The sequence below is a fragment of the Elaeis guineensis genome, chromosome 13, assembly GCF_000442705.2.
Source record: "Elaeis guineensis isolate ETL-2024a chromosome 13, EG11, whole genome shotgun sequence".
NCBI lineage: Eukaryota > Viridiplantae > Streptophyta > Magnoliopsida > Arecales > Arecaceae > Elaeis > Elaeis guineensis.
In genome coordinates this window covers 75,401,682-75,422,438 of record NC_026005.2, presented here as the reverse complement: position 1 = coordinate 75,422,438, position 20,757 = coordinate 75,401,682, and the positions used below count along the sequence as shown (strand labels likewise).

At 34.4% G+C, this 20,757-nt stretch overlaps 2 protein-coding genes across 2 annotated transcripts in view; one reads left to right on the top strand and one right to left on the bottom strand.

The window, feature by feature from the left end:
* Positions 1-1,025: 1,025 nt before the first annotated feature.
* Positions 1,026-9,406, bottom strand: LOC105055916 (uncharacterized). Its single transcript, XM_010937945.4, has 2 exons — positions 8,629-9,406; positions 1,026-1,564 (listed from the first exon to the last, which is right to left on the bottom strand). Exons 1-2 carry the CDS (start codon positions 9,310-9,312, stop codon positions 1,256-1,258), a joined length of 993 nt encoding a protein of 330 aa, XP_010936247.1. The 5' UTR covers positions 9,313-9,406; the 3' UTR covers positions 1,026-1,255.
* Positions 6,243-20,757, top strand: part of LOC105055920 (L-galactose dehydrogenase) — a 135,991-nt gene continuing 121,476 nt past the window's right edge. Inside the window, exon 1 of the mRNA XM_010937949.2 lies at positions 6,243-6,252. The gene's annotated coding sequence lies outside the window, so the exon portion shown is untranslated. The remainder of the gene's footprint in view (positions 6,253-20,757) is intronic.

Below are 20,757 nucleotides of genomic sequence, written 5' to 3'. Positions count from 1 at the left end.
CTAATATGCTTTAGAAACAATTTGGTGGCAAGAGCTAGCATATAGATGAGCTCTGTTGAGTAAGATTTATTCTTAAAAAAAAAAAATACTGGAATATTATCTCCACCCCAGGTTAGTGGTGCTACCAGATTGAATTCCATTATCATCTAATCTTGGACCTGAACTAGTGGGGGATCCGAGTCTGTTATGACATTCACATGCAATATTGTATGCTAGTTATAAAGAGAATTTTTTGGATCAAGATTGGCAAAGTAGCATTTTTTACTTTTTCCATAGTGATTGTAAGGTCCTCCCATTGAATCAATGTGATTTATATTTAGTCTCGGCCTCAACTAGTTTGAAACTAAGGCTTAGTTGAGTTGTGTACTCGGTGCCAATTGTCTGAAAATTTTATTCTAGGTCCTTAACTTCAACTACTATTTTATATGTAACCCTTCATCCATGTATGTGGTCTAACCATATAAAGAGACTACCAACCGACCGAAAGCAAAATTTATGGTAAAAGAAATAAGGATAGTCCTAAAAATAAGTATATTAGAGAAAGTTTAACAACATAATTGGAGACAGGGAGGATTGGAATCTAGATGACTTGTCCAACAACTTTCGGTTCCATTTCACAAAAAGTTGCTAGATGCGGAAGATCCAAAAACAAATTGATGGAAAATAATGAGGAACAAAGAGATTGGTCTGTGTCATACCAAAAAAAAAAGAGAGATTGGTCTCTCACCATACGTAGCAAAGGAGAAATATGTTAGTCACCAAGAGATCAGCTGAGCCTTAGTAAATTTCACCCAAGAAACATAAGCCGGAAAATCTTTTTATGTTATGCTGATGCCATGGGATCAATCATGATGAGATGGATCTTTCATCTCTGTATCGGCAACAGCTGGTTGCCGAAAAAAATTTTTAATAAACAAGGAAGCATCAACAAACCACAGGAGCGCATCCATGACTTGGAGACAAGATTGACCATCCTAGAAGCACCACTTGCAGCACTTGCTGCATCACATCCACAATCAAGTACAGAACTCTGAACTGTGCAAATATATAGATAATATATGTATATATACTTGGCATTAACACAATTTTGCCCTAGGCTAACAGTTTCCCTAATGAAGATTACACAGTGGAGGCTTGACAAGATAGGGTAGGTCAGCCTATGTGGCAGGAAGTCCATTTTTTTTGCAAAATCACGATTTGCCATAGGAAAACAAGCTCCCCAATGAAGACAAAATCTTGTTGCAACAAAACTCGCTCAGGCTTCCATTTGATCTCCATCCTCCTGAATCCATATCTTTACTGTCTTGTCACTACCTAGAGCCCCCGAGGCAATCATGTTCTCTGATGGATGGCATGAAACAGCAATTACAGTGTCTGTATGACCTTTCAGTTTCTGGACAATTTTTCTTGTTTGGAGATCCCACAGGTACACACAGTTGTCCTCTGAACCGCTAACAATATACTTCCTATTTGTGACGGAGAATGTGGCTGGAATGCAGAACTTCGAATTGATGTGTCCAGTATACGTCTTCAGAAATTTACCTGCTGAGAAGTTCCAAAGCCTCTGCAAGTAACAGAATCTGAATGTTAAGACACGATTGAGATGAGATGCATCATGGTCTAGAACCTATTAGCCAGATAAGATGAAAAGTCCAAGAGGATAAGATCATTAAAACTATGAACAGTCAAACCAGTTTCAAATACTGATAGCATATGATTACATACTGGGATCTCAGGTAACCAAAGAGGGCAAGATGTTCCAAGGAAAATACAATCCCATATGATATTTCTCACTCAATATCGTCCCTACCTAAGAAAAAATGCCACAGTAAGAGTATAACTAAAGGAAATGCATTCACCTGAAGCAAGTTTTTAAAAGGCATTCGACCATTTGAAAATAGAAATAACAATGCTGGAGCAACCTACAACACTAATTTCTTTTTTGCAAAATCAGTAGTCACCCATTTCTTCAGTGAGAGTAACTCTCGATTTATTTCTCTTTTTTTTTTTTTTTTTTTTGAATCAAAGGATTGACAGCTTTAAGTAGGAGCCATTTACTGCTCCACTAATCGTGGCAGGACCGGTATCCTAAACAAGCTGCCCCCAATATTGAGCTTCAGTCATCGCCAAAATGAGTGGACTGTTAATATAGTATCAAAAATGTGATAAGCAATCATAACATGAATTTAAAATCTGATTTCCACATGAAGGATAACAACTTGTTCTAAAGGTCTATTCCAATAAACATATGATGTTTTCCTCTTCGTTATTTTCAATTATGTGCTTGAGAATATCTTGACCTCTAGAACATCTGTTTTCCTTCCTTCCAATAACTCCACAGTGTTGATGGAATCAAATTGACCCCGCTCTACTGGATACGCATGTCCTCTACATTTTATAAACTTAAGGCATGACCAACAAGACATGCATGGCCATCTAATGGTGAATAAAATAGATAATTACACATTTAACTAAGAATGCTTAAGTGAATGGCTATTCCACAATTCTTCCAACACAGTACAGATAATAGGACGAAGCTTTATGTTGGTTAAGCTTTTTAATAGTTCTCACAAGTTTAGTAGCAGCCTACTAAGGAAACAATTTCACTCCAGGTATAATAAGGCTGCAAGAAACGTAAGCTAGAGTATTTAGAAAGGACCTAGACAGGACGAAATTTGAAAAATGATTTTGTGTAGTACAACAACCTGAACTGCTGCTATTTGGCAAACTTCATAACTTGTAAAGTTAATATAATCATCAAATTCCCATTCGATTAAATCCTGCTGAAGTCCTAAGTACTATAGATATCTTTATCATACCAGTCCAAACAAAGCACCTCCCAACTTGAAGCAAACCTCCAACGATCAGGCAAGAGTATATCAGCCAAATAGCACATCAATGTAAACATCTTACAGACCAACTTGCCTTGGGGCCCTGAACCAGAAATTAAAAATAAATAAATAAAGTACTATATCATCTTGTCAGCATGGAACATGCTCCTTAAATACACTCTTCCATCTGAAAATTTCTTTCCACATACCCAAAAAGATGGGTATTTTAAGCTATGTTGAAATACAAGCAAATCACTCATATATCTTCTGTGAAGGACTTTCTTAGACCTTCATGGTGTAAAAAAAAAAATGTTCTTGCTTCTTAGTCCAGAATGCCTTTTACTGATTGTGATTTTGTAGCCCTTCTACTTAAGCTGTAAGGCCCAAAAAATGTTGCTTAAGTTTATTAACTAGTTACAAGTAGATGACATTGGACTTTGCCATTTCTAATATTTAGTCCATTGCAATCAACAAGCAATTTTTGAAGCAAACAATGCAGCACCTATTAAGATTCCAGTGCAAAATGAACCTTATAGTCTGAATGCTGTTGTAAGTTATGGGAACTGATCAAAGAGAGATTACATTAATTTCATCATCAAACTTCCAGTAAGATGACAGAATATATGATAACATGCAGTAGATTCATGACAAAAGAAAAAGGTTCATAGTCAGAAAGTGGTGATAAGATAGAATCATACAATTGAGAAAACCAACAAAATCATCAAATTGAGGATTCATGTTGCCAGATCAAAGAAAAAGCAGAACTTCAGGTTACAAAATTCCATTTAAGGATTGAGGAAAACAGAGTGCAGGAGGGAAGAATATAGAACTATTTTAATGGTTAAAGATTATTTAATCGATGCAACATATAGACACTGATTAATAATAAACATCAATAAACTTGGTTATAAAAGCATGGAGCTCGAACATTTTCCTACTTAAGAGGCCTCCAAAGTCCAAAATGTTACCTGCTTAAGCACTAGAAATTTTAGTCAATGCATGGTTTAAGGATGCCAGAGTTTCTTACATGGCGATGAGATATGATTTAATCTATATATGGTCGAAAAAGCAAGAATGTGAACAGAAATTATGCAAGGGGAAGAAAGAATTAAACAATAATAGGGAACTTGATTCATAAGAGTCCGCATAAGGTAAACCATCTCTCAAATGGAACGAATAATCCTGATTTTTCAGAGATTTTGAGCTGCAGATGGTCTCAATCCCAATAATTTTGGTTCCCCCTCCTATCATTTTTCGCCCAAGTTTTATTCTAATTGAACTGCACCTTATCTAAAGAATAATGTACCCAGCCATCAAAACAGGCCCTAAGCAGTAATTGAAGCACAAGCTGCTCATTTAAGAAATTAAGCAAATCACTTGAACAACTTAAATAGGCAACCCCACATTTAGTTTCCATCAGATGGTAGGGTAGTATTATAACCAAGGATTGCCGACTCATAACCAGACTTCATATCGGCCGGTCGGCGGTACAAGTCGGTATACTCCCGTACTGGGACCGAACCAACACGGAAACAAGGAAAGAATTGAGGAGAAAAAGAAAGAAAAAGAGACAGGGGAAAGAAAGGGAGATGAAGAGCAGGAAAGGGAGGCCGACAGAGACACCGACAGCGGCCATTGGAGGGCCACCGAGGCCTTTCGAGCTCCACGATCCTCCACTGAGCAGAAATGAGAACAAAGAGAGATAGAGAAGGGGGAAAGGAGAGAAGATGAGCGAGAGGAAGATGGTGAGGAGGCCGCTGGAGGACTATCGAGTGGCAATCGGACAGCCCAAATCCACCTCACAATGGCTACAGGTTCGAAACAGGGCCGACACCCCTATTTCATAAAAAAAATGATAAATAGAATGCAGCGATAGATTTGCCAGCTTCACTTAAGTAGGAATCCGGCCGCCAGCTTTACTGTTTATCGTGTTTAAAAAAATTTGTGATAAAACAGAGGCATTGCCCATGTTTTGAGAACACGACAACTATTGGGTGGATTTGGGCCACCCGATGGCCTCCTCGCCGCCTTCCCCTTACTCTTCTTCTCTTCCTTCCTCTCTCTCTCAATCTCTTTCTCTTCTTGCATCTCGCAGAGGACCGTGGAGCCCCCGAGGCCTTGGTGGGACACCGCCGGCCTCTTCTTCTCCTTCTCTCCCTTCTTCTCTCTCTCTCTTCCTCTCTTTCTTTCTCCCTCACTCTGTTTTCGCCGGTATTCTGAATCGAACATCCAAACCACAATGCCAGTACAATTCGGCACACCCCAAACTATCCGATTTGGAGTGGTTCAGCGAACCATGATTATAACCTTCATTGTCAAATTTTGTATGGGCCCTTTGGTGACATATGAGATTTCTTACAACAGTGCATTTGTAAAACCTGATTTAAATGTCTTATGGAAAGGAAGGGGAGACTGTTTCTCATGAAACTCATTTTTCAGTCAATTTTTACAAGCCAGGTTTTCTGAAAGCAAACAAACAAGTACTCTCATAAAAGATATTCATTTTAATTTGTGTATAAACCTATTTTAGTGTTACCTAACAATCAGACAACTGCATAATACTGAATGGCAAACTTGAATGGCAGGACAATTTGTTAAAGCATTTTGTATCAGGAAACTTTCTTTTCATTCATAAATCAACCAACAGCAACATATGTAAGATGATCTACAATGCATATAGCTTACAGTATCCCACTGAGATAACAACCGAACTTCTAAAAGATTCACCCTTTCCAGATAAGGTTTCTTGGACATCTGCCTGCTACAACCAGACAACAATTTCATTACCTTCGCTATAAGATAATATTGGCAAATTTTTTTGTCAATGAATTACCAAGAAGTGACCAAGTGGCTATAATGCTTAAAACCTTAAAACAAGTGTCTTTGAGTCCCTCCAGCATGTGTTATCCTGCATATATCAAATCACATATGTAAACCAATCTTTGTATCCCAACTATTTTGAGCAGGCTAATGCAACTTCTTTTCCCCAAGCCACCCTACGCCAGTCTGCGAGAAGAAACAGAATGCTGTCCTGGGTCTGCTGCCCAGTCTGCTGTTTGTTCTGAAGACTGTTGCATTTAATCTAACCAAATACACCACAGCTCCGTGACCACCAAGACATCCCGACCTCTCCTAATCTGGGGGAATGGAAGATGTTTAAAAATAAAATGTACAAGTAGGCACTGCTGGAAGAAAGAGCCTTGTACAAAATGTCAAATTGACATCAAGAAGGTAAAATATAGTAGGAAACTCTCTGTCGCTTCCAGCTGAGTTTAACAGAGTAGACTAGGAGGACTGTTTCATTGTCTCTTCAAAATTTGCAGCAGTGAAAATGAAATACTTCACCATTCATTTCTTATCAGTCTACATACTGTTAATGCAAACCTTTTCAAAATTTCCTTCACACTTTCCACTCGTTCCTTGAATTTTCTCTTTCTTTAGACCCTCCTAAGCATATGCAAACCCTCACATTGCTGCAGCTTTTTCACATCTTTATTGTAAGTTATATATGCTAATGCTATCTAAATCAATTCTTAATTACATCTAATTTACCCCTAGCTTATTTTAAACTACTCATAGTTAATCCAAAAGTTCCTACTCTTGCCCTCCATTAATCTCATTACTCTCATATCTCCTGTGCTTATCTTACATGCTTAAAACCTCTAAATTACCCAATGTTGGTCCTGTTGAACAAAGTTGACCCTGCTATCAAATGTAGCATTTTACCTACAAATCTCAAGGCAACTTACTGACTATATAAAACCCAAGGAGAAACTCTCCAAATCATAAAACTTACTTCAATTCTATCAAAAATGCATCTCCATCTCTCCATCTCCTATGCAATCCAAAAATGCATCTCCATCTCTCCATCTCCTATGCAATCCAAGATAGGTATAATTGCACTAGGGTAACTCTAGATCATCAATTTAATTGTGATTTCACTCACACATCCATTCCAAATAGAGTTAAAATTCATGGCTAATCCATCCAGTCATTGCTCCAATTAGCATCCAATCCTACTTCTTTTTAAGAATTAACAGTATTGTCCACAAATAATATAATCATAACACCTATTCTTCCCCTCTTTCCCTTCCTCCCCTGCAGCACCACCACCACCACCTGCACCACCCCTTTCTTCTTCTCTTGTTCTCCTCCTTCCATTCCTTACCTCGCAGCCCATAACCACCATCACCACCTGCATCTCCACCACTAATGACCCCTTCCAACCATTTTGACATCGCTACGATTCGCAATAGCGATATTTCCTCTGATTAGAAGATAGGATGGAATTTTTTTTTGCAAAAAAAAAAAAATCTTTCTATTATAATAATTTCAATTTAATTCAAATCTGCTAGTTTTTAAGAGATCTATATCATTTAGGCCTTATCTCTATAAATCATAGTCCTCTTTCTTTTTCTCAGATCAAGTAGTTTCATGTTTCTAAAAATCTTACATGATTGAGACTCCCTTCTCCACTACTTGTATGTGTGGTTTATTATATGCAAAGTTCAAACATATAATGCCCCGGATACATAGTCATCATTTGATATGTATTGATGACTATATTTATAATTGTATTTAATTATTCAGAAACCTTTACCAATATTAAATATTCTATTCATACCTCAATGGACATATTTTTGAGAACAACGCTTACCAAACAGGTTTTCAATTTTAGAAATAAGTACAGCAATGTGTACCAAACAGGTTTCAGAATTTTAGCTTTCAGAAAGAAAAACCAAAAGTGGTTTCAGTTTTTGAAATACTGAAAATTGAAAACAAGCAGCCATGGTGGATGCCACATTATTTCAGACCAAATACACCAGTTCTATTGGAAATCCATTTCTAAATACATGCCAAAATAGGTCATAACTCATTTGACCATGGGTTCATGCCTGTTTCAGATGTAACCAATCAGACAATGATGAGTATCACTGATTTGATGAAATGAATTGCATCAGAAACTGAATATAGCTGAAAATATGAAATAAAGATGAACTGGTTGGCAATGGCTGAAACAGGCCAAATCTGAGAATGACTCAAATTTACAAATTCCACTGGCTAATTTTCAGATGAAACAATTCGGATCTTAAGACAGTCAAAATAGGGTCGCCAAGTGAGATAAAAAATATCTTGACAGCCATCATATCTCATGATACACCATACATATAAGCTTGATAACTGTGATGCAATACTCCAAAAGAACTAAAAGGGAAAAACTACCATATAAGCTAAACATAGGCTTGATCTTGAAAGGAACTCCTATAGAAAAAACAATTCACTTACTTCTCTGCATTTAGGTATTTAAAAAATCTCATTTTATCTTTGGAAAGAGTAGACGCTCAAGATAAGACAATATTTCATAATAAATACTGATTCTTATGGTTCATTCAGCATCCAGTAAAGATTTCCATCATGAAGGTGATCCCACATCTTAACATTCACTACATCTAATAAACGCACGTAAATGCATGATCCACAAGCGAACATAGACCTACCCACCCCAATGGAAAAAAAAAATCCCTCTTTGCATTTAGTTACATAAATATGTCATGTTATTTCCAAAAAGAGGTCATGCTCCAAGTAAGTCTTCAAAATTCAACGTACGGGTTGCTTTTTACTTTTTTTTTTTTTTTCAAAAATATGAGCCCAAACCTAAACTTCACCACTACACAGTCAATTTTATTTGTAATCAGCACATAAAAAGCAGTTTTTTTTTTCTACTACAATGCAATTTTCATACTCAATGTATGTAAAATGTACTGAAAAATGAATAGAAGCTAATGATCGATCATACCAAGGTGCTATCCAGAGTGGCCGCGAGCACGAACTTCCCATTCGGCGAGAACTTCACGAAGGACACTGGAGGGCTCTCGTCGTCAATGAGGGTCTTCATGCAGTGCCCAGTTGCCGAGTCCCAAATCCGGCAGAGCCCGTCATAGCTGCTGGAGACAATGAGGCTGCCGTCGTGGTTGAAGTCGACGGCGGTTACGGGCTCGGAGTGGGCGGGGAGGACGCGGAGGCACTTGCCGGACTTGACCTCCCAGACGCGGACCGTCTCGTCGAAGGAACCAGAAGCGATCATGTTGGACTGGGGATTGAAGGAGCAGCAGAAGGCGTAGTTGGTATGCCCAGTGAGAGTCTTGAGAGGGGTTTCTGTGGCGAGGTCCCAAATGCGGATGGTGCGGTCGTCGGAGGCGGAGCAGAGGTAGCTGCCGTCGGCGGAGAAGGAGACATCGGAGACGCCCTCGTCGTGGCCGGAGAGCTCGGACAGGAGGGAGAGATCGGTGGTGGACCAGACGCGGAGGGTCTTGTCGGCAGAGGCGGAGGCGAGAAGAGAGCCATCGGGGGAGAACTTCACCGATGAGACGGCGCGCTTGTGGCCGGCCAGGGTCTCCCGGATGACGTAGGGCGGGCTGATGGAGGGAGTGGCGACGCCATCCTTGGTGGCGGCGGTGGAGGGGGGATCGGCGGTGGCCATCGACGGCAGAGGGCGAGGGTTTGGAATCCCAGGGGTCGGCCGGCCAGATTTGAGGGGGAGCCGAGAGCAGAAGGGTTTTGGACTTTCGGATGGGGTTTTACAGTTTTAGGGCGTGAATTGGGCCGAGATAACCCGGCTTCAAGTTTCCCCCAGAAACAAAAAAAAAAAAAAAGCCCAAGCGCGATCTTATGCACGAAATCAAGGTCCAGTCTGGTATCGGCTTCTGTTTCCAATTTCCAATGTTTATTTTTGAGAACGAAATCGTGATGTTTTAGTGACCGGATTTCCACTTTTAATTTGTTTGATAGAAAATCTCTACTTTCAAAATTTGAAAATCCTTTCTTAGTTTTTGGATATTATAAATTAAGTTATTATTGAAGAGATGATTCACGTTCCTTAAAACAGAAGAGAGTATATTTTCCTCTCAAATCCAAAATTAAAAATGATGTATCCAAATTTAAAAATCTAGTCTTAATAATGATCTATACTGTTTGAAATGCCTATAAAGCCAAAAACATGTATATTCTAAAGTGGTCTTTGAACCATGCATATAGATATACAATAAATGATTTTTATTATACCATAATGCTAAAGATATCGTAAAATATTTAAATTCCATCTTCTAGATCATAAACTACCCATACTAAAATATATATAGATAAAAAAAATAATATTTTTTAGTACTTAAACCATAGCAAAATATGATCTTGCATATCTTGATACATATACCAGAGACTGGTAGAAAATATCTGATTTTTTTGTTTATAAATATTATGATGTAGAAGGGAGGGTATTATTATTGAAAAAATTGATTAAAAAAATCTAAAAATTACTATTGTTGTTCATATGATTTTAAAATAATTTTATAAAAAAAATAGAGTACTAAAATAAAAAAGAGTTGAGAAGACGTTGCCTCAATTGAGCGCATGAAATACCATCCTAAAATGTGATTTGCCCCTACCTTCAGTGATTTCATCCTCAAGATACAACGATGATTCAATCCGATCCTTTTCTAACAAGCACAATTGTTGAGAAGACTAATCTAAAAGATTTTCTTCGGATGTCCGGTTAATAAAAGAAGTGGAAAGAAATAAGAGGAAAGATATAGTCTCTGTCTCAAAAAAAAAGTCTCAGACAGAGCACATATTTGATACTAAAATAATTAGATCCAAATCTATCTATAAATTCTTTTTCGACCATCGAGGAGGCATCATGGTTTCGAAGAAATTCGATGTTTCAGAAACATCATATTTCTTCAAAATCAACGTTCTCTTCAAAGAGTGTATCTCTTCGGAAAGAACGTTAAAGTTAAAAATAAAATTTTAATATTTTTAAATAATTAAAAATTAAGAATAAAAAAATTAAAATTTTTTATTTTAAATAAAACTCTAATAATCGTTTATCGCACATCGATTATAAGTCAAGGGAGACTGTGATTATATAGAAAGAGACCACACTTTCATATAAGGTATCTTTTGGATTAGAATCTGAATAAAATTGTAAGACCCATAACCAAAACAGATAATATGTATAGCTATGAGCCATCGGCCGCAACAATAGCATAATATATAGGAGACCACCCCGGTAACTGTAGAGCTCCTTCCGCATCTATGGAACAAAGCAGATAATACCTTACGAACTCGTTTAATTCGCGGAAGGAACTTTTTTTCCAAAAGTAACTTCACTTTTGGATGAGCACCCATTTTTCTGAAAAGATTATGTAAAATATCTATTATATCTTAATAGATATAAAATCATATTTTTTATCCTAAATTTTATATAAATATAAATATAATATTAATATATTATAATATAATATAGATCATAATAATTATTATTTAATATAATATTAATATATATTAATATTATTTAATATAATATCAATATTTTAATATAATAAATTTATTAATATATATAAATATAATACTAAAAATAATATTATATTAATATAAATATTATATTATATTTATATGAATATTAGATAATATTAATGTAATATTATTCCATTATTTAATATTTCATCATAACTATTTATTGATATTTTATAAAATCTTAGTCGTCGATCTTAAAAAGATATTTTGAAAAGAAAAAAATATCATTAATTTTCATCCCATAAAAAATACCAAAATGTGAGAATGTCTTGATATGGAAAGAGATTTTATCACTCTTTTTCTCTTAAAACTCCAATCAAATAAAAAATTCCCTTCTCCACTTCTCAGAAAGTGTCTCTACTTTCCAAGAACTGCCTCTTTCTCCTTCTATTTTCTATGAACCAAATGAGTTCTACGTGTAAGTCACGAGATCTTGACCATAATTATGATGGCCCAGTCTATGTAACAAACCTAGCCCAAACAAAAAAAAAGAAGGGAAAACAAAGAGAAGACTCCCGGGAGTTTCTTCCTCCTCTCACTGACTCCCAACCGGAGTTGGAAAGAGACCCCCTCGGCCCTATTTAAGGAGGGGATCCCTTCTCTTTCTCTCTCACTGGAGAATCCAAAGTCCATCGGCGACAATCGCTGAAAAATCTTCATGAAGATCGGCTCTGTGCCCGTCTAATTTTCATGTCGGAAAGCCTCGTCGGCGTTGAAGGTGAGCCTCCTCCCCTTCCTCTCTTCTCCTCCTTTCTCTCTGTGCCCGTGTGCACGATCACCGACGACCGGAGTCGTTGGATTTCTTAGAGAAAGGGATTCCGTCCCTTTCGAATGTGTGGGTACCGGTGGTTGCCGCCGGCCACCGACTTGGCCTCTTATCGTCGAGTCGCCATCCTCGTGCCGACTGTCGCCCCTTGCCGGTTGCGCCGTCGGTTGGCCAGCCAACAGGGGATTGTGAGGTCCCCTGTTTCGGCCCAAAGGAAGTCTGGGAAGAGGAAAAGAAAAAGAAGAAGGAAGAAAAAGAAAAAAGAAAAGAAGAAAGAAAAGAAAAAGAAGAAGAAGAAGAAGAAGAAAAGAGGAGTAAAAAATAAAAATAAAAAAAATAAAAAAATTATATATAAATAATAGGACTCTCTCTCCTCTCTCTCTTGTGAAGAAAAAAAAAGAAGAAGAAAGAAAAAAAGAAAAAAATAAATAAAATAAATAAATAATGATATAAATAATAAAATATGAGAAGAGAGTTTCTTTCTTTTCCTCTCTCCTTCAACCTGAACTAGTATTTTCTCTCTCTAAAATTGGACTTTCTCTCTCTAATTTATTTCTCTCTCTTAAGATTTTTTAGATTTTGAGAAGAATGATGATGAATTTAAATGATCTTAGTGATGGATTTTTGATCTGCGATTGCTGGACGATACACCGACACTCATTTTGATCAGATTAGATATTTTTAAGATTCTATTTTTCATATTTTATTGAATTATCTACATGATAATCTTAGCATGATTTGATCTGATCGATCGGATTTGTTGAATCATATCGTCTGAGGAGTCCAAGATGAATTTTCTCTCTCTAAAATTTTTCTCTCTCTCTAAAGCCATTTCTCTCTCGATCGATTTTTCTCTCTTGATCGATTTATCAATAAGAATTTTTTTTTAATATTTCTGATCTGATGAAGAATTTGATCTATGATTGTTGGGCAGTGTGTTGGCACTCACCTTGATCAACCATGAATCCTTAGATTTGATCATCCATGATCCCAATCTAGCCATGACTTGATTTGATCATGTTGATTTCACCAATCGAGATATTGGACCAATTGTAATATTGGTTTGTGTCACCTGATCAATTGAATTGTACCTCATGAATTCTCTCTCCTCTAATTTCTCTCTCCACTTGATTTTTATGAAACCAATGAAGAAATCTCGATCCTATCACTTCGAATCCGATTTGATCCGATAGTCAAATTTTGGATCGTTTATATCCTAATTAGATTTTGATTAGATGAAATTAGATGATCGGATCTAATCTAAACTATTGAAATATAATATTCATATTTTTTTGATTATTAATTTGATCTCGTATAGGTATCATTTACACTTGATAATCGGATATTGCGATATGGTTTATGAACTGAAGAATTTTGAAAAAAAATTTATAGAATTATGTGGATTTATTGGAATGCGTTCGATGTAAGTAATGTTTTACTTTTTCTAGATTTATCAGTAAATTATAATATATTTTTCTGACATGATTTGAGAAACGATGCATGAATTGGATGAAATGATATTTTGTTATGAAAATATCTTATTTGAAATATTATGATGAAGCATGATTGAACATATTAATTACATGATACATTATATTGATTGATTTGATACTACATGATTATATGTTTTCTTATTGAAATTAGAATATGAAACATGATTTATGAAGAATTCTGATATAAGAACAATATGAATTGATAACCTGAGTATGTAAAGGACCCGCCAATGGGACATATACGTTGGCAATTGATTTGTCCTGAGGGTTTATGTCGCCAGTGAGACCAGCGATATGTTGTCAGAGAGACCATCGACATATCGTCAGAGACCAGCGGTTTCGAAGACTTTGCTGCCAGATAATTCGCAGCTCACCGCAAGAAGATACGCGATATTATGATCCTGCCACAGGAAAAATATGTCATAGCTTATGGTTGACGAAAAAATTTAAGAATAAAAAAATTGAAATCTCAAAAGAAACTCGAATTTTAGAAAAAAAATAAATTTGGCATAACTATATTGCATAATCGAAATTGATTTTAAATTGATGAACTCGATATGCTTATTTTCTATAAATAATTATTTACTTAAATCTGATGAAATCTGTTGAAAGTGATCATTGCTTACTGGACTGTCTAGCTCATTACCTCATATTTTACTGTTTTTACAGATATTGAGGAATTAAGATGATACAAGATATGAATGGAAGAGTGATCAGAAGCAAAATTCCATACTTTTATTTTAGGTTGAAAGACTTATTGAATTTGATATAAGCGTATGAATCATTGTTGAATTTATTGAGATATTAAAGAAGAAATTTAGATCGTTATGTTTTGGATTTAAATTATTGACTAATTATTTCGCTGTTGTTTTAGGATAGCATGATAAGATGCTTGCATGCTTATGGAAAGATTTTCTATGAGTATGCGGTGGTTGTCATACCCTCGATTCATAATTTCGGATCGAGATGTGACAGTAATAATAAATATTTTTAATGATATAAATTATGATCAATGATATATATATATTTTTTTATTTTGCACTGGTACGAGACAAGAAAAGTTCATCTCATCATTAAAAACAATCCATGCACTTGAACCAAAAATTCAGGTTTGGGAGTTTGGATCTGTAGTTTGCTCAAATCACCAGCCTCCTAATTAATTCAATAACCAAAGCGGTCAGGCTTGGTCCGGCACTTGGATGATTTAAGACTCTCGATCGGTTCATTAGTCAAGTTAGGTTTGAAAATCAATGCAACTCATCCAAAGGTCGCTCTCTCTTTACATTTCTGGTCCTGGTGTCGCGTTCCCCAACACACGTGACGTCTCTTGACACCTCTATGAGGAATAAATTTCGCTATCTATTTACATTTGTGGTTCAGGTGTTAACCTCCGTCTACTTCTGCTTGCGACGGTATTGCCACCACCGACTTCATGCTTCCCATTGACCTAGAAGGCTGAAGCCTACCCCCGCCCTCCACCCACCAAGCAGTATTCACATGTTTGAGGTGACGTTGGGAGAGGATGCAGAAAATTATGTCCGAATGAAAATGCGAGTAAGTGATGTTCATTCCAGTTATTTAGTTAAAAAATATTTTATTTTTATTTTGATTTTAAAAAAAATAAAAAATATTTTTCTTTATGAGTCTTCACCTCACCTCCGCCTCAGCACTGGCCAAGGACCTTAGAGATCAGATTGCGACGAGCAAAAAAATATTCTCGCTGGTCCAAGGGCATCAGGTATACATCTTAAAATCTGAGCATGTTCACAAGGAACACATATTGGATCTCAGTCATGAGATGATTATACCTTGACAATTGATGAGGTATGTTTCAAGTCTGTTCGAGCTGACCTCCAGCTAAAATATATAGCCTTCTGTTGACAGATTCCACCCTTTTTCGACTCTGAAATGTCAAATAAAAAAAATATCTCCGTGATCGAATTACGTCCTGAATGAAAATAAGCATTGTTTGCTTAATCTGTATGCAATAATCGAAAATTGACCAGAGTTCAAGGCATGTATAATTCTAATCCCTCCTTATAAATAGGGAGGGTGTGAGAACCATAAGGAAGCTTTTAAAAAATCAATCCTTCTTTTTTTTATTCTCCATCTCGTAACTTGGGCGTCGAAGATTTTTATCGGAAAAATTCGCCAACGGGATTTTTTGCAGTTTCTGATCGGAGTTTAGGAGTCATCCCCACATCGCTTCTTTTTTCGGTCATTCGACCTCAGGCATAGGTGTTGGCAGCAACAACCTAATACTCTAAAATCCAATCCTTATTCTTCTTTTATTCAAGTTCCGTTATTTTATTCAGATTCTGGTTATGAAGCAAATACATTAAGAAATATGGTACATCTCATCCCCGGGACTGAGGTTGAGAAGGTTGTACATGGGTTGGGCTTGGTAGGGAAGCACCGAAGTGGGGTAAGACATGTGATGCCCCCTAATTCCTTGTGACTTCATAATGATGGAATGTTAGACTTCTCTCTTTCAAAATGGGAAATGGCCTTTCCCAAATTATTGCTGTAGAACTGTGCAGTTGAGATGAGGTCTGTAGGGCCGAATAGATTCAAATTTGTGCAACAATCGAAGCTCTGGATCGATTGGTGAATCTGAAAATATTTTTTTTTTATCAAAAATTTTTAATAAAAAATCTTTCGATATTCAAGGCAGTCGAATCTAAAGAACAGTGAAAAAATGATAAGAGAATGAAAGAACAGGAGAGCGAGAGAAGACAGCTCTTTAACCAACTTATTTTTGGGCCGGTCTCGGAGTTTACAACAGTGTGATCATTTCAAATTTTATTTTAATTTATTTTAATTTTAATTTTAATTTTGATTCCGATCTCTAACTAAGCATGCCATATAAAAACTTCGACTGAAATCATGAATTCAAACTGTAATGTGGATAGACCATCACTTCTCTCTACAAGAATAATAGTTACTGCTTACAATACCAAATCTTTACGGATCGGAAGGCCTTGCGATACTGCACATTTTTTTAATTGGAGGTAGGGAACCTTTATGCCAGTGGCCGGTGAAAAAAAAGCTGGCAAGGAGTCCCACCTCTAGGTTGTCATTGTTTAAACAACTAAAGGTTGCCAATAAGCATCTTCCATCGTGCCATTTTTTCTTTACAGATGTCATGATGTAAAATATTTTTTTTTTCCATCATCAAGAAGCAGTCACATCACAAAACCAATAATCTACCAACTTGCAATCGACACTAAGAGCCAAATAACGTGTTGTCACAATTTAGACGCATGAATTACTTCCCTGATTCTTTAAATATCACCTATCAAGTAGGAGCAACAGGCATGGTGCCCCATCACCAACAAAGAAATGGAGCAAAGCAGCAAACTGCATGATGATGATGATGATGATTACTATAGTCATCTAAAATACCACCTATCAAGTAGAAGCAACAAATATGGCCCATCACAGACAAAGTATGGACCAAACTTTGCCAGATGGTTATTATCATAATCACGTCCTTTTCTTAGCAGAGAACACCTAGAATTATCTCCAGTAATTACCGAGATTACATGAGGGGCCAGCTATATGGTTTCATTCAGATGCCAAATCTAGGTTCCAGTTAGGCATAGATGAAAGTCCCCAGAGATGCATACTTTATTATTGCGCAGGTCAACAACAAGAACACATTATTATTTTTGCATAGGCTTGAAAGCTCTTGCTTGTGCACAAGTTTTTTAATATATATTCATATACCGGTTGAACGTGTATTTTGTCCATATATATTGATTTTTTTTAAGCACCGGGACCGGAGGAATCTTAGCTGACATTAGGTGAGAGGGAGACAATGGAGCTCTGCCAAGTGTATCATTAGCCAAGAAAAATGGACACCATTGATGAAGACCAAAACAAACACACCGTTGATTTGCTTCTCGAAATGCAATATAAATTAAAATATAATAAATTATAATAAGTAGTAAGCTTCAATAATTAAAGTTTTATAGCACATTAAGCAATAAATTTTAATGATGATTAAGCACAAACGCTCATGAAATATCCGAAAAGATATAAATTATTGGTTTAGATAAATATAATATTTATCTATTTTAGTTAGATAATATTCACCAGTATCCATTATACTTATATAATTAATATATAAGTATACTTGATACTTATAATTGATACTCAATATTCATAGTAACGAGATACACTATTATCTATCACTTATACTAATTTAGCATTAACGGAACAAATAAAACATACTTACTCATAATATATAACTATTGATTCATGATCATTATAGAATATCTTTTTCTTGCATCAGTTATAAGAGTACATAATAATTTTATTTGCTATAAAATATGTTATTTTATTAATTTGATACTTAAAGTTGTTAATGGCAATACTTTTTTATTTACCTTTCACTCCAATGGTGGATACAAGTGGAAAAATGTGGGGTCAATTGACTCCACAAAAAATCACACACACATACACAAAATTGACCCTATACACACACAAAAAAAAAAATCCACATAAAAAAAATTTGACCCCACAATAAAAAATTATCTACCTGTCCGCACGCGCGCGCACACACAAATATATATATATATATAATAGTAAGAAAACCATATTAACTAGTAGAAAAAATCAAAATTGATCCTACTAATTTTATGAATTGACTCCGTAACTCATATAAAATTTTGAAGAAATAAATGATAAAAAAAACTACATCAAAAGAATAATTATGATCTAAATTCTCTCTCTTTAATAACTCACATGTCCTATATTTTTCTTTCTCTCTTTCTCACACACCGCTTTGACCTCTCTCTCTCTTTCTTTTTTTTTTAATTAATTATTTTTTTATTTATCTTTTAATATCCTATCTCAACTCTATTCGTCTACCTCTTATATTTAAAATTTACCTCAATTTATTTTTTTATATCCTAAAATAACCACGTCAAAAGATAAAAAGAGTAATTATGACCTATATTCTCTCTCTTTAATGATTCATACATCCTACTTCTTTTTCTTTTTTATGCCATTTTGACATCTCTTCCTCCTTCCTCATTTCTTTCTCTTTTTTATTTATTATTTATTATTTATCTTTTAATACTCCACCCTAATTCTATGGTCCTCATCCGTCTATCTCTTAAAATTCTATATCAATTTATTTTTATATCCTAATCAATCCAAATGCAATAAAAAACTATATGTTATTCTTGTTTCTCTTCTCAACTTGAATTACGTTTGTCTTATTTAGCTTCTTTTTTTATAATATTCTTTTAATTTTTTTGTCTCCTCTTTTTTTCACTTATATTAAAGATATATGATTAAAATAATTTTTGATTAGTCATTATAATTTTAATATTTAATAATATCTAAATGTTACTATGGTGCTCTTTTATAATATTTTATTATAAAAGATATTTAAGATATTACATATTATTATTATTTTTATATATTTTATTATTTTTAAATAATTTTTTTTATTATATAACTCCTTTACTTTTTTTATTATATTGATCCCACAAAATAAAATTTCTGGATCCACCACTATTTCACTTGATAAAAATATTATTCCTCAAACTTTACAATTTCTTTTCTTAAGAAAAATTGATGCAAAACTTAAGTTTTGGAAAATATTTAGTTAAAAATGATACAAATAAAAATAATAGTTGTTATTGACACTAAGACTAACTATTACAATACAAATAATGTGCCACGAGAGATTTATTTATCAAAAATAAAAAAATTTATTTATCAGGAAAGAATGTATTAAGATTTTATAAACTTAGTAAAAGCAAAAAATATGGGAGGTATAGATGACTTACACACACATATAGTTAAATGACAGACAACATAGCATGGCTACCATATTACAATAATTTTATATGTTTTATGTTTATATTATATAATATTGAATTTTACCTAATTACTGTAATATAATTGATATGTGATAGATAATATAATATATAATAAATATTATAATATACATGTTATAATATCAAAATGTTATACTAAATAAGAATATCATAATATGTTACTATGGATTATATTAAAGACATTATGCTTTAATATTTTAAAATATCCATTGTAATATCAAATTATATAGTTCAATATAAAAATTTGAAATTGCTTTAATGCACTTTACATGGATTGAAACCTTCACCGTTTACCATAATACCTTGAAACGGGAGAATATACTTCTTGATATTAATGTTTGCTTTGAATGCTAGAAAATGGTATTAACTATTTTTGAAAAGTCATGGGAAGGACATAGATCTCGCTATTAGAGATTTGCTTTGAATGGAACAAGTAGTACTAATCTTGTTTCCATATTATTACCATCATTAATTATATCTAACCAATGTAATTATATATTCTATTGCTATTAGTATAATATTTTTATATTTATTATATTTATATTATATAATACCAAATCCTACTTAGTTGTCTCAGGGGAATTTATTTATATTATATTATATTTATTTGTTTGAAAAAAATAAATTTCATATTGATTATCATGTTTGATATGAAAAATGAATGGGAGAATAAAAAAATAAATAATGAATTCGATATCGATTTTTTGAGAGAGAAAATAAAATAAATACCATTTGGAGGTGGTATTTATTTTTTATGCTGGATTGTTGAATAGAGGTAATCTGCAAATGACGATTCTATAAGAAAATATTCTCACTTATATTATATTAATATTCAAAATAATCAATATTAATTTGGTGTCCACATGGCAAAAATTTTTTTATACAAGTAGAACATCCAATTTATTATACATGTAATAGAATAAATATAATAAATATCATGTGAGTAGATCATCTATGATACATGATAAATCTTTAAATCTCATCAAATATGGATCCAAAAGTAGATATGGATAAAGAATATCCACTCCCAGCATGAGATGCAAATGCCCTCAAATTAGGGGCATCCAATGGAGATACGCACTTAGGTGGACAGATTTATGGTGCACATAAATGAGATATTTGCTACATGTACATGTATACTTGACAAGCCTTTTTTTCAAAAAAAAAGTTCAAAGATATGCTGCTAATGGCTGTTACGTCCTCAAGTATTTCCTTTTGGCTGTCTTATTGTATCTTCTGTATCTTACCTCTGTTCATATAAATGTATATTTTGCCTTTCCTGACTATGTTACCTTAGTACTTATTTTGTATACCTCTATTTTGTATATTTTATTTTGTTTCTTTAAGCCTAAACTCATAGCAGGTAACTCACAAGCTGGACTGTATTTTTGGCTCTATAACTTTTCGATGCATCATAAATAAACTTGCTCAGTTTTACCAAAAAAAAAAAAAAAAATCAA